The 20527-nt window shown below is 38.3% G+C and overlaps 1 protein-coding gene across 1 annotated transcript; it reads left to right on the forward strand.

The window, feature by feature from the left end:
• Positions 1 to 229: 229 nt before the first annotated feature.
• PLK4 (polo like kinase 4) lies at positions 230 to 20312 on the forward strand. Its single transcript, XM_063458419.1, has 16 exons — positions 230 to 433; positions 1688 to 1783; positions 2670 to 2765; positions 2856 to 2970; positions 3313 to 4342; positions 6420 to 6517; positions 6666 to 6979; positions 8756 to 8860; positions 10061 to 10163; positions 10346 to 10495; positions 11468 to 11601; positions 15485 to 15576; positions 15960 to 16092; positions 17049 to 17180; positions 19293 to 19399; positions 19832 to 20312. The coding sequence occupies exons 1-16, from the start codon at positions 404 to 406 to the stop codon at positions 19926 to 19928; spliced, it is 2832 nt and encodes a 943-aa protein (XP_063314489.1). The 5' UTR covers positions 230 to 403; the 3' UTR covers positions 19929 to 20312.
• The last annotated feature ends 215 nt before the right edge of the window (positions 20313 to 20527 follow it).

Here is a 20527-nt window from a genome sequence, read left to right on the forward strand (position 1 = left end):
TGTCCACATTCCAGACACAATGCATGTGTCCACTAAACAGAATAATCCCACATATAATAACACTAGATCATCTAGCCTTCAATTAACTTTATTAACAAAACACCACGAACACAAACACTCCTACAGCCAAACCACTGGGCTACGTCACGCACAGAAATGACCCAGTCTGGTCACGCTGGCGTTACCTCCTCCAGCTCTGACGTCACTGCCTGCCCCGCATCACGTGACTGTAACGGGCGGATTTTTCAAATCATAACGCGCCGGACCCGCGGGAATGGAACCCAGACCCGCGGGCCGCAGCCACCGCGACACCCCCTGCGGTCAGCACCCCGCCACGAGCAAGGGCCGTGTCACCCCGCGAGGATGAGCGGAACGCGGCGCGCGAGGAAAAAAAAGAAGCATCATGGCGAGCAGCATAGGGGCCCGGATAGAGGTACGGACTGACTGACTGACTGACTGACATTATACAAATATCGAAACTGATCCCCCTCGTCCGTTATAGTATCGGCAGCACGGAGAGACTGGTGTTTACACAAGCAATGCTACCAGAGAGTGCGAACTACATTTCCCGTGAGGCTTAGTCAGGTTTAAAGTGGCTGAGCATCATGGGAAATGTAGTCCACAGAACACTAGGACTAAATATCACGGTGATAGCGGAAACTCCTGAAGGACTACAACTCCCATGATGCTGCCAAGGTGTTAAGCTTCCAGAGCACCATGGGAGTTGTAGTTCTATAGCTGTAGTCTACCTGCAGAGATACATACAGAGCCAGGCAGCCAGTGTTTATGTAGGCGGGGCTGGGAGGCTGCCCCTCCCCTGGCTGGCTGTCATGGAGACCCCTGGCTGGCTGTCATGGAGCGGTTGCTGTGAAGCTGCTGATGTTGTTGTTATGGTGATGATGCTGTCAGTTGGAGCAGCGGGAATGTTACCGGGATGTGACAGTCCATATCCTCGCAGTGTGTGTCGGTGTGTGTCAGTGTGTGTGCGGCACCCTGTCCCTCATACACGATACCCGGCACCCCCTCACTGCTGCCCGCACCATGCTGGAGAGGGTCCTCACCTTCTTGTTCCCCAACCTGGCTCCCAAGGGCAGCAGCCCCGGTGGAGGAGATGAGCGAGAGACGGACAGGCTGTGTCTGCCCCCGATGCAGAGGGAGAGCTGTATAGAGGTATGTACCGTGTGGGATGGATGGGAGTAGGGATTATTATCAACATGTCTTTGTTTTGTACATACCTGCATTGCAAATCCATTGCCCTGTCTGACTGAGAATGGGACATTTTTACGGTTTGGAGCATATCCGCTAAGGATGACTAAACTAGATCGGTGTACCTCAATGATAGTCAGTGGAAGAATTAACTTTTAATGCAGGTGTTTTGTACATTGTAGCTACTTTTTCTGAAATGGAACATTGTTGACATACATCGTTTTACATCTACTTGACAGCAGACTCTTGTTTTGCTAAAAATAAATTATATATATATATATATATATATATATATATATATATATATATATATATAATATTGTTTTTTTACTTTTGAGGTTTTTAACCTCTATATATTTTTAACCCCTTAAGGACCAAACTTCTGGAATAAAAGGGAATCATGACATGTCACACATGTCATGTGTCCTTAAGGGGTTAAAGAAGTGGACATATTTATTTATTTTTCCATCTCTTTTTACAGGACTTCAGAGTCCTCAACCTCCTCGGAAAAGGCTCATTTGCCTGTGTTTACAAGGCACAGTCCATAAACACTGGCATCGAGGTTGCTATAAAAATGGTAAGCATACACATTTTCTCGTTATTTTTTTCTTAATGTTTAGACACTTAGAAGGTATATTAACTGTGATATGTTTCACTCAACCCATAATTGTCCATTAGTATAGTATTCCTGAAAATGTTTTTTTTTTTTTTTTTTTCTTATTTATAATTTAGACTTGTATTTTAGTTAGAATGGGAAGTGTAAATAATTTGCTTGTTAAATATACAAATACTTTTAAGAAATGAAAAGGCAGCGATTCCCTTTGCCAAATTGTTATTGGAAATACTTGTACACTTTACTGTCTGAGGGCTGTTTTTCTTAGATATAATATTTAAATGAATGTTTTTAGCATGTTTAAAATTAAGAAAATTTGGGTTTTTTCAGTTTATTTGTCCATATGCTGTAGAATTGTTTTCTGTTGCTATGGGAACAGCAATTGAGTCTTTTGCTGAATCCTTCTTGTAACATGGTTAGGAGCAAGAACTAGTCATTTAGAACAAATTATCAATGTAGCAGAATTTGCCTTTTAAAACATTTAAGAAGGACATCTTTGCATAAATCTACTTTCAATGCTTTATATAAGAAGTATTTTTGCTTTTAACAGATTTTAACAGATTATAAAATAAATTCCTAGTAGAATGCGGTCTTGCAATAGTACTGCTGATGCAAAACAGTTGTGGGGTTTGCTCAGTCTTTAAGAACCTTTTTTCCCTATATCATAGTATTTTGACAACTGTTTAGCAAGAGTAACTAATTTATCTGGAAAATACTCAACTTTATTACAAGCTCTTAGAGGTGTGTGTGTGTGTATATATGTGTGTGTCTCTCTCTCTCTCGTTTAAACATGCTTAAACTATGCTTGCTATTTAAAATGGCTACATTGTTTGTATCATTATTATTTTAGATAGACAAAAAGGCGATGCAGAAAGTTGGCATGGTACAACGTGTCCGAAACGAGGTGGAGATACATTGCCAGTTAAAACATCCCTCTATTTTGGAGGTAAGGTTTTTCTTCCCATGTTTTTGTTATTCCCTGAATAAATTTCTTTGATTTGAGCATAGTTTTGTAATGATTATTTTTCTTTTTTAGCTTTACAACTATTTTGAGGACAGCAATTATGTTTATCTAATTCTTGAAATGTGCCATAATGGTGAGGTGAACCGTTGTCTGAAAAACAGAAAAAAACCATTCTCCGAAAAAGAAGGTCAGTCCTTTATTATTTTTGTTGCCTTGTTAGTGCATTTTATGGAATATAATTTAGCATGTTTCAGTATTCTATTATTAGTTCCATAAAATTCCATAATTCTGTAGGAATTGGCCTACAATTCTAGCCTTACAAGTAGTGTGCCAACATGAATAAATGCCATTAAGTGTATCTTTTCTAGACTTCCTCTACCTATAGTTAATTAAAACAATAACACAGTTGGCATACATAATACTGCAACACTAGAAACATGGAAACAAGTTCGTTGTTACTTAACATACTCTGAAAATTCCCTTGTAAATAAGAAATGTTCACTTTGTCTTTTTGTTTGTTTTGTCATAGCTCGACACTTTATGCAACAGATTGTGAAGGGAATGCTTTACCTTCATTCTCATGGCATTCTCCATCGTGATCTCACCCTCTCTAATCTCCTGCTCTCCAATGATATGAACATTAAAATAGCGGATTTTGGCTTAGCAGCTCAGTTAAAAATGCCAACTGAGAAACACTTTACAATGTGTGGTACTCCCAATTACATTGCTCCTGAAATCGCTACTAGGAGTGCTCATGGCCTTGAATCCGATGTCTGGTCTTTGGGCTGCATGTTGTACACGTTTCTGGTGGGTCGACCTCCATTTGACACAGACACTGTGAAGAATACACTGAATAAGGTTGTTTTAGCTGATTATGAGATGCCCAACTTTCTTTCAAGAGAAGCCAAAGATCTTATTTTCCAGTTATTGAGAAAAAATCCAGCGGACAGGCTTAGTCTTTCATCTGTGTTGGATCATCCATTCATGACTGTTTTTTCTTCTGCCAGAAGTGATGATATGGGGACTGTTGAAGACTCCATTGACAGTGGGCATGCCACAATCTCAACAGGCTTTAATGGATCTTCTGGAATTAGTGTTGATAGCCGCTTACAGGAGAAACGACTTTTATGTGCTCCTTCTCTCCCTAACAAAATGAACATATTACAGTTTAAAGATAAACAAGCTCCTGAATTAATATCAGGAGGTGGTGGCAGCTTCATTAAGAATCAGGGAGAGCATAATGACTTTTTTGAGGGTCGTGGTAGAAAAACTGTGATTGAAGATCGACCACATTCACGATATCTTAGGCGTGCTCACTCTTCTGACAGATCTGGGAATACACGCAGCCAGACGCAGAGTAAACTAAGCAGTTATGCAGAGAGGTGTCACTCTGTTGAAGCACTTGTGAAGTCTAATGGACAGACAGTAGGCTATCGCAATTCCTCCTCTTCTCCTGCAAACAGCTATGGAGATATCCCTCAGATGTTCACAGACCAAGCTGTTGTGAGTTCAGCATCCTTGGACAGATATACCTCTCCTCCAGTAAGAGAAAAGACGCCGTAAGTAGATTGTCATATGTAATTAAGATGCAGTAATTCTTTAGGTTTTTTTTAATTATTTAATATTTGGGTGAATACAAATATTATAACATTTGATATGTATTTATTTCTCAATTTTCACAGTAAATCAATGTTAAAAAGGTATTAGAGTAACTGTTAATTCTTTTACATTTTTATGTGCTAATACATGCTAGATACAGGGTTATTCACTAAAGTGAGAATTCAAAATGAATTTCAAATTTAAAGTCAAAGTAGCCGATCTGGAAGCATAGCTGAATTAGAGCTTTTTTTTAAAATGTCATCTATTCTGGCATTAAATTTGAAATTCACTTTGAATTCTCATTTTAGTGAATAACCCTGTTAGTATGGATTAAATATTAAGAATAAACACCCTTTTGGATAATCTTCTGAGGACCCGATCATTTAGTAAGAAGAGTGTTGAGGCTAAATGTTTTCAAACTAATTAGTTGGCAGGAAATTGCTCCTGAGGGAATATTCATCATGCTAGTATCTAATACAGGTGGCAGCAAAAGCTCCTGAGATTCCTAATGCTGTACCTGTGTGATTGGTGCACCATGTTACTCTTCAATATGATAGAGTATGAAATAGGCAAAGCTTTCTTAGGGGAGGCCATATTCAGTCATTTATCATGTTCTTCTCTACGGTTTGCTGATGCACATAGGCTCCTACAAGGTGTGTACCGTCTATTCATACAGGTAATAATGGGATTATAAACTTTATGGGTATTGTAAAAGAGCTGATAAATTATCAGTTTTAATCATTGTGGTCCCTGATAGGATACAATATAGAGGGTGTTCTTCGTGCACTGAAGCATTTTTAATGTTAGGCTTGTACTTGTTCAAGATCAGGAATTGGTCATTTCTTCACTTCTGTACTTGCCTAATTTTACTCACTGATTGTAGCAGAAGATTGTGACCTCTACAAATTGACATTGAGCACACCTATGCATTTGCTTTTAAATGATTTTACTTTAAGTGAGTTCTTTTCATGGAGCACATGAGAAACTGTAGCGGTCATGGGCACTTAGAATAATAACATGGATAAAAATTTGGCAATATAATGTCCCTTTTTACAAAAACAATAAATTTTTTTTTTTTTTTTATTGTCTACAGATTACTCTGTGTTTATATACCTCGATCACAGACTCCACTTTTCTATCTGGAGCTTCCGCTAGGATGTTCATAATTGTTTTTATACTTAAAAACTATTTTAATTTTATTTATTTTTTAAATTTGGTCTTGTAAAAACTAATTTCCTGACTCTGCTGTTTATGGAATTGTGTGATGCAGAAAATGTGACTTTATTAGGGATTAGTAGTGTATAGCTAAATTGCAAAGTATTGCAGTACTGTTTGCAGGATATGTCAAGTGCTTAAATATTTACTCCAGGCACTATAGTAACTTCACCTCCTCCATTCAATCAAGTACCAAACTGGGCATCAAAGCTGTTAGATATTGAAGATTTCCCTTAGAAATTCTATAAGGGGCTGTTCACCAATTGTGTGTTTTTTTTTTTTTTTTTACTGGAATGTTTCGGTTTTTAGGTAAAAGAATGAAAAGTGCCCAAACCGATTTCTCATGTTCTCTCTTCACTATTTGGCATTCTGAAATTTCTCTCCATTTATTCCCCTTATCTCCTTCTTGCATTTTGCACCTCCCCCACCCTAAAAATCTAAATCTGCTTCTTTTTCACTTTTATGTAAAGCTGTTTTCTATCTGTCTACCTGTCTGTATCACAATATCCTTTGATACTTATGTGAATTCAGTCCACGCTTTCATTTTAGTTCCCCCATTCTACAAATCCTCAAATATAAAGTACTCTGTAGACTGACCCTAATTATTACATTGGAGACAATGCTAGAAATATAACCCACACTATAGTTTTGCCATCCGTGCAGTTTTGCATTTTATTAATGACTAGTTCTGTACATCACAATTTATGATCAGACTTTTATTTTTCTTCTATTTTAATGCTTAGCTGTCTTTTTTTTATTTATTTATTTTAAATATATTTTTAAGTGTACATTTTGATCTTATATTTTTTGTTTTTGTCCAAGTTCCGAGTTTCTTTGTCCTTCAAAACCGATTCCAAGGATGAATGAAAAGTGCCCAGCTGAAACCGTACAGCAATGGTTTGGAGCAATGCAGATAAATGGTATGTGTTTGTGTACTGTTTTATCTGAAAATCCTCTGTGCTAAAAAAACCAAAACTTGTGTGTGTATAGACACAATCATTTTATGATAAGGAGTCATAATCGCTAACATACGATTCCCCCCCTTTTTATTTTTTTGTATTTCTCCAGGTGAAAAGAAAAAATCCTCCAATATGAGTAGTGTTAGTAATTCAGGTGGAGATTTCTACAGCCAACCTGCTTCTCAGTACACTAGGAGTGATATAAGGAATGGCACAGATTCCTCATTTGAAAGCATTCAGAAAGTTCAAAGAAAGCACAATGCTTTTGAACAGCAAAATGAACAATCCCGTCCTGATTATGGTGATCATCGTAAATTAAGGATACCTCAGCAGACCTTAGGACACTGCACTCTGCGAAGCCTTATTCCACCTCTTAATTCAGCCAGACTAAAGCCAATAAGGCAGAAAACAAAGAATGCTGTGGTACGCATAAAGAGAGCTTTGAGATTATTCGTTGCCATTTATATTGACTTTTATTACTATTAAAAGAACACTTACAATACCATAACCACTATAGTGCACTGTAGTGGTTATGGTGCCAGGGGAGGCCTGTCTCCCTGCTCCGCCCCCTCTCTCTTCCCCCTGCCCCCTAAGATTTCACCAGGGGTCCACTAGGCACTGCTTTCTATGTCAACTATATTTGACAGAGAGATGGAAGTTATGTCCAAGCTAATACATGAAGTGCAGATAGCTGAGGGTGATCAGGTGTCCCTCTCAGCCAGTAATATAGCCCTGCACTTCAGGGATTAGCTCAGGAAAGTTAATGTAAGCTTATAAGCAGGAGCTTCTCACTATGTCAAATTTAGGGAAGACAAATTTAAAAATTAAAGCGGCACTGTCATGCCGAACTTACCTTAGCCCAATCGATTCCTCTTCTCTCCCTCTATCAGGCTCTGTTCTTCATTTCTTCCTGTCTGGTCTGCTCTAGTTTTCTTAAAAACATAAGACAAAGTAGCAATTTTCCCACAATTCTCACCTTTGATCCGTGATCTCACGATGCTTCCTGTCGGTATTCCCGAATGTCCTGTCACTTAGACAGAACGCCAGCGAAACTACCGAATTTCGTCCTAACAGAATGAGAACAGTTTCTCAATTCGTGTTAGGATGCAATTTGGAACTTTGTTCAGATCGGAATTTCATTTGAATTAATTAAATTCTGATCTATTTGTGCTAGCCTCCCCCCCCCCCCCCACTGTCATTCAGGGCCCCCACGCATCGCTAATGGGTGGGGACCACGGGGGACCGTATGTCCCCCGTATAGTTGCATAACCCCCACTCCCGGGGCACGGGTTAATGTATGCCCAACCATGAGACCATTTGTTAGAAGTGGGTCATATTGACCCCATAGAGTGAGGGAGGACATGGGGGGCTTAGGAAGTGGCGGGGAGCACTGCTCCCTGACGCTTCTATTTTTACATATAACAAGGAGGGAGCTTTGCGTCGATAGCTTCCTCCTTGTAATAAACCGAACGAATGAAGAGGTCTTCGTTCAGTAGTTTGACATTTCTATTCATTAGTCTTTCTGATGAATGAATAGGTGAAATTGCCGTTCGAATGCCCAAGTGTTTAACTGGGCATGCGCAGGAATTTCACAGCGCGATCTAGTGTGGGCAGATGGCGTGTCCCACTTCATCTACTCACACAAAGATGGTGGCACCTAGGTCCGGGTACGAAATAAAGATAAAAAAATAGGTAATATTTGGGGTTGACTAGAGGGGCAATTACATGTAGTGGAGTCGGGAGGGGGGGTTTAAAAAAAAAAAAAAACTGGATTTGGCCATGACAGTGATTTAAGTAAGAAGGCAAACCTTTCTAAAACAGTTTTACATTAACGGGCATACACATGTATATGTTTTACTTGATGAATCTAACATGAGAAATTAGTGGAGATATGCTTGCAGTACATATATAATTTATCTCTGAGGAGTAATAAAAAATGAAACTTGCAGTCTGAATTTCTCTGTGCTGCTAGATCCACTGATTTGAGTATTGCTTTCTTGCTAAAACCGGCATGCATGTATGCCGGATGTTGAAAGAAAACACCATTTATCTCTCAAAGATAAATACAGTAAATAAAGAGCCAAAAAGAACCATTGCAGTGAACGGAAAAGCCACATATTGTAGGTTATGTGGGCCCGTTTTGAGAAATGAAATTACATGCACATATGTTAAATGCCTTTATTTTTTTACACCATGCAGGTTAGTATTCTGGACACAGGAGATGTTTGCATGGAGTTCTTAAAGGAATACAATTCTCAAGAACGTGTAAAAGAGGTCCTCCGAATATCGTCTGATGGTAATCTGGTAGGTATTGATTTTATTGAAGTTAATCTTCTATTATGATAAACAAATGTGTTTGCGTGATAATATGTATGTGTGAGTGGACCTCTGGACACAGTAATGCAAATTAGTCGCAATACACGTGTTTACATACTTGGTATGGAAAATCCTGCGGATATTTGTGGGGGTTTTATTGTTTTAACACGGTCTGCTTATTCAGCAGGTACAGTTATTTTTAGGCTAGTGTGAGAATTATTTAGGAACTAATTACATTGATTTTTGGGCTGAACATATGGCTAATTTGATCCCGTTCGTTTTTTTTTTTTTTGCTCAATTCTTATTTCCTCCAGGTTTCACATCTCCATTTGCACTGTAACTAAATATTTAAATATTGTAACTTCTTACATTGTTACATCTAAATTCAGCCTTTCTCACCTCTCCACAAAAAGGAAAAACACCCCAGTTTGAAGAGCTTTCCAATTTTGCAACAAACTATGAACTAATTTCCTTCTCAACCCTTGAATGGCAGTCCTATATCTCCTTTGATCAAGAAGCTGTTATCCAACGAATCTTGCCATCCTTTCACATTTTTGAGATTGCCACTTAGTTTTGGTCTTCTATAACAGGAGCAGCACATAGGACAATGATGGTTTTTAGTTTTTTTTTCATCCCTGTGAAAGTGTAGTAAAGTTTATGACTCATTCTTAACCAAAGATACTCTACATGCATGCAGCTCTGTTGGGCACAAAGGATGAAAAACTAAGGAACAGATTTGTTTAAAACTATATGATTGAAAAAGAAGAGTTAAAAACGAATGGTATGAGCGTGCCAGTTACGAGTGAAAGTCATGTTCTTAAAAGTTGATGTCTGTTTCGAAAGTTCAAACTCTATTCTATGTAGGTTTAGCTCTGAACTATTTTTGATAGGAAACCAAATTTGATACATGAAATAATCTGGGCAATCCAGTATTCACTTTTAAAATTAACACTCTCACCTGTTCCTATTCTCTTTCCTGTGTCCTTTCATTTATGAAGAGAACCCTTTGAATATGAGGTCTCTTCCAACCATTGTGAACCTAACTTTTTGAATGCAGGTATTTAAGTCCCACTGCTGTGTGGAATATTACTTAGAAATCAGGCTATTATACATTAGACCGTAAAGTCTTCAGGTTAAGTCATTTACCATAATTACCCATAAACTAATCAAAATATCTTCCGTCCTCAGATCTATGTTTATCATCCAAATGAAGGAAAAGGGTTTCCCTTGGTCGACAGACCCCCGTCGCCTCCAGAAACCATGCTGAGTTTCACTTTTGACAGCTTACCTGGTACATAAGTTTTAAAACGTATTTGTTTTTCATTTTACTTAATTTATTATTTGTATTTTGTTTTTGTTTGTGACATATTAAAGGTAGTGTTGTTTTTTGTTTAAAATATATATATATTTTTATTATTTATTTGTTGGCTATACTCTTGGAGATTATATTCTGGTTTTATTTTATTCTTTTAGAAAAGTATTGGAAAAAGTATCAGTATGCAGCAAAATTTATACAGCTTGTCCGATCTAAAACACCCAAAGTTACGTATTACACAAGATATGCAAAGTGCATGTTAATGGATAATTCCCCAAATGCTGATGTTGAAGTCTGTTTTTATGACGGTAAGACAGTGTTGTGTGGTTTGTTTTTTTTATAGCAATTGTTATATATTTTTTTTTATTATAGATATTTCTATACAAATCGATTTGTAAGTTTTTTTGTTTGTTTTTTTTATACATATTAATAGAATGTATAAATGTCAAAATACTGCCTGTTTGACAACTTCATCCACCTTCCAACATCTCCTTTAGAATTTGATGGGGTTATTTCCTGGCACCATCCCTACATCATTTCTTTGAAACGTATCAAATATGCTACATTTAAAGGGACAATCCAGATAATTGCTGTTTAGTAAATATATATGGGAAAACAAGGGACTGGCTGTACTTATTGGCCCCCAGCAGCACCCCATTTAAGCATGTTTAGGTGAGTGCAGCCAGTCCCTTGTTTTCCCATATATATTTAGGAATCTAGCCAGCTCCTTGGTTTTGCACCGCCCCCTGTCACAGGTGTCTCATCTCAGGACCCTATTTAAGCCTTGTACTGCAGAGAACTCGAGATGGAAGGATTTCCCCAAGTGAGTAGCTCATTTAGTAGACCGTTGGCAGTGAGAGTAGGACCTGCCAAAGATGGGGTACATTGACGTTTGTGGCAGGCTTATGCAATGTATGATCATATGGTGTAACTAAACCCCCATTATTTTTTTGCCTAGATTAGGTGTTTTTAATAAAACTAGTCAAATCTGTCAGCATCAAAGTAGCTGTTTAGTTGATAAGTGAGTGCGCTGGATTTCTATGTTTAGTAAATATAACCACAATGGAAACATGCATGCATTTTAATCGTGCTTTTTATTTATTTTTTTCTTTCCCCATTGGGGCTATAACTAAAAACAGCTTACAAAATGTACAGATCTCTTGTCTTGCAAGACCTCCCCTCCAAATGCAGTCCATACTTGGCTGTCCAATTACAGATTTCCTAAATGCAGCTCAATGAGAAACCTTTTTTTTTTTCAATCTAATTTTGTTTCTCATTAGGTGCAAAGATCCACAAAACAGGAGATCTTACTCGTGTGATAGAAAAATCTGGGAAATCATATACACTGAAGGAAGTCAGCCGAGCCAGTGACCTAAATGACGAAATTCAAGCGTATGTGCATCATGCAAATGAGGTATTATTCCTTCACTGGCCAAGCTTTATTAGTCTCTACTGCTCCTTATTACATTCTGTCTTTTGTTGTAAACCATGCTCCTTGCTCATTAAGTGTTTTTATTCGCATTTTTTTTATTGCCGCAGTATTCTTTTTCTAGTTGAAACTAAGCATGACTTAAAGGACCACTATAGGCACCCAGACCACTTCAGCTCAATGAAGTGGTCTGGGTGCCAGGTCCAGCTAGGATTAACCCTGCAGCTGCAAACATAGCAGTTTCAGAGAAACTGCTGTTTACATATGGGTTAATCCAGCCTCTAGTGGCTGTCACTGACAGCCGCTAGAGGCGCTTCTCACTGTGATTTTTCAGTGAGAAGACGCCAGCGTCCATTTCTCAATGCTTTCCTATGGACTGACTGCGCATGCAGCGGATGACGTCTGAAGGAGAGTCCCTGGCGCTGGAGAAAGGTAAGATTTTTGTGTGGGGGGCGGGGGGGGTCCCAAAGACCCTATAGATCCTAACGAGTTTGTTTTCTTGGCACTATAGTGGTCCTTTAACTGGTGGATCGCTAGCTGTTTTAGGGTTACAACTCCCAAGATGCTTTTGCTAACCATAAGAAGGTTGTAGTTCTACAGTTATTGTGGTAGGCTGGAATCCATATTTTGGCCACCCCTGATATAAAATATAGAGCTGGGCAAAAAGTTTAATCAAGGACTTGTTGGGACTTCTCCTTGCTGCGCATGCTCCTAGTATGTTAATAGTAATTACTGAAAGCAAAGTACTGTGGAAGTTCCTCAACATAATGACCCTTAGATTTCCTTTTGTTAACCTTTTTCTTTTCCTTTTTTTTTTTTTTTTTTTATAGTCTTTATTTTAAGGTGACCGGAATCATATACAGAGCAGGCAAAGATGCAGGACACATAGTATAAACGTTTACAATAATGTATTCCAACAGCATCAACACATTCCATATATCTGTTCAGCCTCACTAGAATACGCTGTCATACATTTTACATATAACTTGGGAAATGAAACAAAATAACCAAACCATAAAAACATGAACAAAAACTGTACTTTCAGGCAGCAATTGTTTCTCTCAACTGATATATTATACCCGTTGTGACACGCTGGGTTTCCAATAAGAGAGAAGAAACCTCTTTATTCAGCTTGTGTCCTGTTCTTTTCTAGTACAGTAGTAAAGGGAAAGTAGGAAAAAGCAAAATGAATGAAGAGTCACAGGGTCACCTCCAGGAAAGCTGAATAGTAGTTTACATCTGGGGCTATTGTTATATATCCAGGTCCTGTTAGGTCATGTCGGAACTAAGCTGTTTACAATCGGGGGAGAGGAATATGCGGGTCAGCCAGGAGCACACAAAGTGTAGTCCTAGCATTATAACCACTACAGACTTGACGTTTAAGAACTTTTTAATTTAAAATATTAGTATAGCATTTATTTAAAGTATGGGATGCATAGCTACTATATAAACAAAGCATACCATTTTATATAACTCAACTGTTTTATGTATATATTGCCTTTCTGAGAAACTTAAAAAAATTAAATATGTAAACTTACAGTTTTTCTTTTTCACCTATTCATTCTGCCTTTATATAATTTGGGAAATTAAAAGCGTTAAACAATATACAGTGTCCTCTATCTCACAATATTTCACACAGGCTCTGAAATGTTGGTATAAAAACAACTTAAATGGGCTGCCCAAATACAAAAATTTTTTTATTTTTGAGATATATCTAAAAATAGCTTGCAAAAGACTGTGTCTATCAAATCACAGACTTTACAATGCAGATCAATGAGACGTTTTTACAAGTCAGAAATTCTTTAGCTCCACTGAACTTAAAGGATCACTATAGGGTCAGGAACACAAACCTGTATTCCTGATCCTATAGTGTTAACACGACCATCTAGCCCCCCTGGACCCCTCATGCCTCCATAAATATAGTAAAATTCTTACTGTATTCAAGCCTGAAGCTGTAAATCTGCATGCTGTTAGACTCAGAAAAACAAGCAGTCTGCTGACATGTGGTAGCCTGATCCAATCACAGTGCTTCCCCATAGGATTGGCTGAGACTGACAAAGAGGCAAATCAGGGGCAGAGCCAGCATGATTCAAACACAGCCCTGGCCAATCAGCATCTCCTCATAGAGATGAATTGAATCAATGAATCTCTATGAGGAAAGTTCAGTGTCTGCATGCAGAGGGAGGAGATACTGAATCACAGGATGCTGTGCACAGTGCTGCCCTGCGCTCTGCTGACAGCATATCTGAGTGGATGGAGGCATAGTATGCCTCCATCAACTCTGAAGTCCCTCTGGTTCACTCTGAGTGACTGCAACTGGGGGTGTTCCTAGCTTTTAATGTAAACACTGAATGTTCTCAGAAAATACAGTGTTTACATGAGAGAGACTGCAGGGAGCTATTGATCTCACCTGAACAACCTCATTAAAGGACCACTCTAGTGCCAGGAAAACATACGCGTTTTCCTGGCACTAGAGTGCCCTGAGGGTGCCCCCACCCTCAGGGTCCCCCTCCCGCCCGGCTCTGGAAAGGGGAAAGGGGTAAAAACTTACCTTTTTCCAGCGGTGGGCGGAGAGCTCTCCTCCTCCGATCCTCCTCTTCTCCTCCCCGTCGGCTGAATGCGCACGCGCGGCAAGAGCTGCGCGCGCATTCAGCCGGTCACATAGGAAAGCATTCATAATGCTTTCCTATGGACGCTTGCGTGCTCTCACTGTGATTTTCACAGTGAGAATCACGCAAGCGCCTCTAGCGGCTGTCAGTGAGACAGCCACTAGAGGAAATAGGGGAAGGCTTAACCCATTCACAAACATAGCAGTTTCTCTGAAACTGCTATGTTTATGAAAAAATGGGTTAACCCTAGAAGGACCTGGCACCCAGACCACTTCATTAAGCTGAGGTGGTCTGGGTGCCTAGAGTGGTCCTTTAAGCTGAAGTTGTTCAGGTGACTATAGTGTTCCTTTAACCACCAGGAAGTAACAGGACAAGTTGTTTAATTGACAGCCAGTGGGTGTAACAAAGTTAATTTATAAATGTGCTAATTTCTATTGAACTCTGCACTTTTTGTAAAAGTAAAAAAAAAAAAACAGAACACACACTTCAGCATGCTGTACAACCTCACAAAGCATCGCTTCTTCCCTCTTTGTTGTCTCACAGAGAAGTGATTTATTAGTTGAGTGGTTAATTCAATGTCTTAGCCGAGTCCCCATCGGGAACAGAGGCACCACCCTGATAAATCTTGAACTGTTCAAAGTGGTTGGATTCCTTACTTGGTTATGATGCCAGGGGGACTCCTAGCACCAATAACTCTACAGCAGGCTACAGTGGCTAGGATGCTTACAGTACCCCTTTTAAGTAATAGAAAATGTTACAGTTAATTGGGGAAAAGCTCCATCCAAAATACTTATGCGTTTAAATTAAACTTCTCTAACACCAAATAAATGAATGAAAAAAGTTAGCACGTGGAGTAAAATGTTATTGAGTCCCCATGGAAATTAGAACAATGTTTCTAGTTCTGATGTCTCACTGAAACACAAACTTTACCTTTTTTATCTCTAATGTGATGACAAAGTACACATAACATTTGCAATATGCATTGCCCATCCTTTGCTTTTAAAACACATTCTAATTACCTATTTTTTTAGAATTTGTTAATGTGTATTATTGTATAATATTGTGTCAAAGTAAAATAGTTGTACAGACAATTGGTAAAACCATAACGAAATCTTGGGTACAACAGGAAACACCTGATGAAAGTTCAGTGGGACGATTTGCATTTATCAAATGATCATATTCTTCAATTATTATTTGTTTTAAAACTCAAAAGCATTTTTCTCCTATTCTGATTTATATTTTCTCTCTGTATTAAATAGAGCCATCATGTATGCCTGTCCTTAGAATCGATCCTTACTATAGAGGAAAAAGAGGGTGAAAATATTTCATTGTTTCCAGTTACATTTGGCAGGTAAGATGCTTTGTTACACTCTCTGTTGTAATTGGATACTAAGCACTATAGCTACAACATTGTGTGTGGTAATGTGGTCATTTTGTTTGTTGTAATGGTGCCAGGAGTGCCCTAGCAATGTCCCACTGTAAGCTGTTAAACTGTTCACGACGTTTATACCTCCACATTGGCATACCAACTTTAAATAGTTTTCATTGGGTGAGAGTTGTCCGCTATCAGGAAGTGAACAAAGGCCAAAGTTGGGATGGCAATTTGGAAGTAATAGATGAAAAATGCTAAATTACAATATTTATTTATTTGCTTTGGACTGATATTTTGAATACAAATGCAACTTTCCATTTGTAACATGTGAGAACAAAAATGCGAATGTTTTTGTTTTCTAGGAAGCCAAATAGCACAGATTCACCTACAGTACAATCCTCTGAAGCAGACAGCCATAAACCGCAATATCGTGACAATCTGGTAATGCCTAGCAGTAAAAATTCTCCAACCCAGACACCCTCCGCTAATCCTTCTGTAAGTGAGGTGCTGCAATAAACAGTGCCAACATGCTTTTTATTTTATTTTTTTTAGTAAATCTTTATGTAAGCCTTCAGGTTTCTACAAAGGGATATGCAACCCAACCACAAGTAGTTTTACTTTTGCGTATCTTTATGGCAAAATACGATGCATGAGTTTAAAAACTGTATGGTTGCGGTCCCGTCACAACACTCCCTGACAACACCATTATGATGGAGCTGTGACACAGGGTTTTCGATTCCATAAAATGTGCATTTCACACCATAGAAAGAAATCTATTTGTACACTTGTATAATAGTTTATCACTTTTTATTTTATTTTTTTTAAGCAATACGATATTTTAATCCAATTATTGAAACCTACATTTGTAAATCTTACATAATGCCTGGTTTGCAGGACTTATGTCAGGTGCACTCTTGTGGTTTTTTTTTAGATTGTCATGCTTGAGTAACACTGTGTAAGCACTTGACCATAATGTTTTACAAATTACACTACACTGCTCTACTGTAGGAATTTTAAAGGCATCTGCCATGACAGACATGTCTTTTTGTCACTTCATAGGAGATACAATGTACAATAATTTATTTAGCACCAACATTTTTTGCTTGGGAAATTGTTAATGCATGTGTAAAGTTGCTCCTTTATTTGTTTAATTTGTCTTTAATGCTATATCACTGGTATAGCAATAAATGTTTACTCATCCCATCACAAAGTGATACTTCAGCATCATCTAACTCCTCAAATGCTGAGCTCTCTCTCTTATTTCCTGTTGGTGCCTGAGAACAGTCTTCAAGCTAGTCCATCTTTCAGGCATGCATTTTTTTTGTTTGTATAGCCACAATCTATAGTATAAATGTTATACCTACCTGATCTTTTTTATCCTCACATTTTTTTATTCTTTGAATGTATTAGCATATTTTGATTATGTAACTTTGTCTTTTTGGTGGTTTCAGATGATTTCCTATGAGGGATCTGTATTTTCGGCTCAAACTGGCACGGCTGCAAATGCTACAAAAACCCACACTCCTGATCCTAGCCAAGTCCTAAAATCTGTTTTTGTTAAAAATGTGGGCTGGGCCTCCCAGGTGAGTTTTTAATCATTACAAAGAAAAAAAACCAAAGGAAAGAGTTGTGTAATTCACCAACAAGTGATAATGATAAATGGTACAACCTTTGAAATAGTATCAAAAAAAAAGTAAAAAAAAAATAGTATCAAATAAAAAGGACCACTCTAGGCACCCAGACCACTTCAGCTTAATGAGGTGGTCTGGGTGCCAGGTCCTTCTAGGGTTAACCCATTTTTTCATAAACATAGCAGTTTCAGAGAAACTGCTATGTTTATGAATGGGTTAAGCCTTCCCCCTATGTCCTCTAGTGGCTGTCTCACTGACAGCCGCTAGAGGCGCTTGCGTGATTCTCACTGTGATTTTCACAGTGAGAGCACGCAAGCGTCCATAGGAAAGCATTATGAATGCTTTCCTATGTGACCGGCTGAATGCGCGCGCAGCTCTTGCCGCGCGTGCGCATTCAGCCGACGGGGAGGAGAAGAGGCGGATCGGAGGAGGAGAGCAGGAGGAGAGCTCTCCGCCCAGCGCTGGAAAAAGGTAAGTTTTTACCCCTTTCCCCTTTCCAGAGCCGGGCGGGAGGGGGTTCCTGAGGGTGGGGGCACCCTCAGGGCACTCTAGTGCCAGGAAAACGAGTATGTTTTCCTGGCACTAGAGTGGTCCTTTAAGTAAACTTATATTCTGCTCATGAAATTTCCTTACTAGTTGCCACTCTTGGATTTCAAGGAGAATTTGATATTTTGGTGAAATTTTGATTATGTCTGCAATTTAAATATTTCTGCCTCCTTTGAAAAATATCACATAGAAATATTTCTATATCTAACAAAATAGAATCCTTTTCTATAGATTAATAGTTTTTTTTTTATTATTATTATTTATATTTTTTGAAGAATGATAAATTAGTTTTTTTGCCAGTTACAGAAAACAAATTTCAATAAAAGATTAAATCTATAAAACTGTAGGAACCATTGTTCTCCCCGCTGCTTTCTTTGTTTCATATAGCTCCTTGAGTTAAATTATACAAAGACAAAGATTGTGTCTACAAATAAGCACCAGGCTTCTTGTTTTGGGATTTGCAATCCACACGTTCCAGTTGTCATCTTTAGAGGCATGGCTGAGCAAACCGTAAAGCCCCACATTTTGTAGAACTGCAACTTCCATGATACCGTGACATTTTAAAAGCTGTCTTGGGCCATTCATAAAATATATATTATAATTATTTTTTTATAATAAAACTTAACCCCTTAAGGACCAAACTTCTGGAATAAAAGGGAATCATGACATGTCACACATGTCATGTGTCCTTAAGGGGTTAAAAGCCCTTTTCTTAATTTTGATATTTCATTTATTTAGTAGATAACTCCCTTATTTGTTATCCTTATGTGGAATTGCCATATTTAAGAATACTAAATTAGGGAGCTAATCTACTAAACACACTCACAGACTTACACACATAATTACAGACCTTCACACATAGAATCATATACACATAATTACTGGCATACACACTCAAATCACATTGACGGACACACATACACACACACCTCCCCCTCCTTCTCCACCTTTATTGCTATAGGTGGGCTGGAGTGGATCCTCTCCCTAGTGGCCAGTGCTTAGTGCTGTGCTTGGATCACTGCTCTTCCTGCACAGGTTCTCGCGCACCCGGTAGTGAAACCGATTGCGTCATATGCCGACTCACTGCAGAGCGTGTGAGTGAGTTGTGCAGAAAGAGCACGGTAAGTAATGAACTCTTTCGCTGCCTGGCAGCCCGGACAGCAAATGTGTAACATTACAAGTGGTTCAGCGCCGCAGGTTGGACACGCATGCTCTACAACTTCTGAGGGTCTACAATTTGCCCAGCCATGTTCTAGAGGCATTACCATGCAATTCTTGGATTACTCATGCACTACGCTGTCACCACTAGCATGCAAGTGACCCTCCTGGGCTCACACTTCTAGCCCACCCCAATCCCTACTACTTCTTGGTTGATATGCAATTTTTGTTGATCTACAGATTCAGGAAGCCTAGGACCAGCTTTAAGATAACTCACTCAAAAAAGCAAAGCATTGTCTGTGTGTTCTATCTAAAGTTGTACTGATAGATTTTTATTTTCTTTTTTCCTCCATTGAATAGCTGACCAGTGGGGCAGTATGGGTACAGTTCAATGATGGATCACAACTTGTAGTTCAGCCTGGTGTTTCCTGCATTATTTATACGGCGCCAAATGGTCAGGTAACAAGGTGAGCAAGGCATATTTTTATAATGAATGAGGATATGTTAATACTCAACATCATTACTAGTAATGCCCCAGATATTTTGCCATTGTAAAGTTTAACCAAACAGTAACATTGTGTTAGACTTGGAGTGAAGATAAGCAATGCACTTTAACATTTACAAATCTGGGAAGAGATACAGCTAAGACCCTGTATAATACACTAACTAAAACAGAATACTAAGTGCCTTTATCCTATGCTAAAGGTTCTAGTTTTCAATATAGCGTGTGTGTCAACCCACCTTGTTTTAAAAAAAAAAAAAAAAAGTGCAGCTTAACTTTGAGTCCATGGTCAGGTGTCTTCTATGAAACTTGTCAAAATAAATGCCTGTTTGTCATTACAAAGTTTGCATTTTTAAATGTTTCTATGCAATAACAAAGATTCCACTGTGATTTTCAGACATGGTGAAAATGACAAGCTCCCAGAGTGCATTAAAAGCAAGCTACAATGCCTTTCGTCCATACTTGTGCTCTTTGCAAATTCATCAACCCGCTAAGAAAAAGGACACACACATCAGACCTGAACCATCATGGATTTTTGTCTTGACTGCAGTCTTCCAGAGATCTGTACAAAACAGCAGACTTGCTCTACTAAACTGGTGCTAGAAATATTTTAAATAAAACTGAAATATGAGCTTGTTTTGCATCTCAGTTCTGTTCTGAGAGCACCCATATCATTGCCTCAAACCTGGTGTTTTTATAGCATTTTCCAATAACGTTCTCTTCGAGGTTTCTTAAACGGTGTATAGAAGAGTATAACATTTCTACTTCACTATACAAGAATATTAACCGTTTACATATCTGCTTTGTGTTCCTGTAAATGTTGTATGTTTTGTAATATGAAAAGTATATATTTTTTATTTTTTATCTGTTAACTTATATTTGTAGCACATCTTCTGATGAAATATCCATGTAAATACCTTCTAAATAATAAATGCAATGATGAGCTCATCTCAAAATTCTTTTAACACGTTTTATTTCAATTAAATGATTTGTAATCGTAAAACAGCAGAAATTCTTTTGTCTGTTTTGTAAACCATGCCGTGTAATGTATAAATGACCAGATTTGATGAAAATAGTATTTTGATATCATTTA

The sequence above is a fragment of the Pelobates fuscus genome, chromosome 6, assembly GCF_036172605.1.
Source record: "Pelobates fuscus isolate aPelFus1 chromosome 6, aPelFus1.pri, whole genome shotgun sequence".
NCBI classification, from domain to species: Eukaryota; Metazoa; Chordata; class Amphibia; order Anura; family Pelobatidae; genus Pelobates; species Pelobates fuscus.

Bases quoted from the DNA above. Each gene is read 5' to 3' on its own strand.
- PLK4 (XM_063458419.1), top strand. From the start codon at position 404: ATGGCGAGCAGCATAGGGGCCCGGATAGAG. The intron at 434-1,687 runs GTACGGACTGAC...CTCTTTTTACAG, and splicing joins GCATAGGGGCCCGGATAGAG to GACTTCAGAGTCCTCAACCT. The intron at 19,400-19,831 runs GTGAGCAAGGCA...TGTGATTTTCAG, and splicing joins CCAAATGGTCAGGTAACAAG to ACATGGTGAAAATGACAAGC.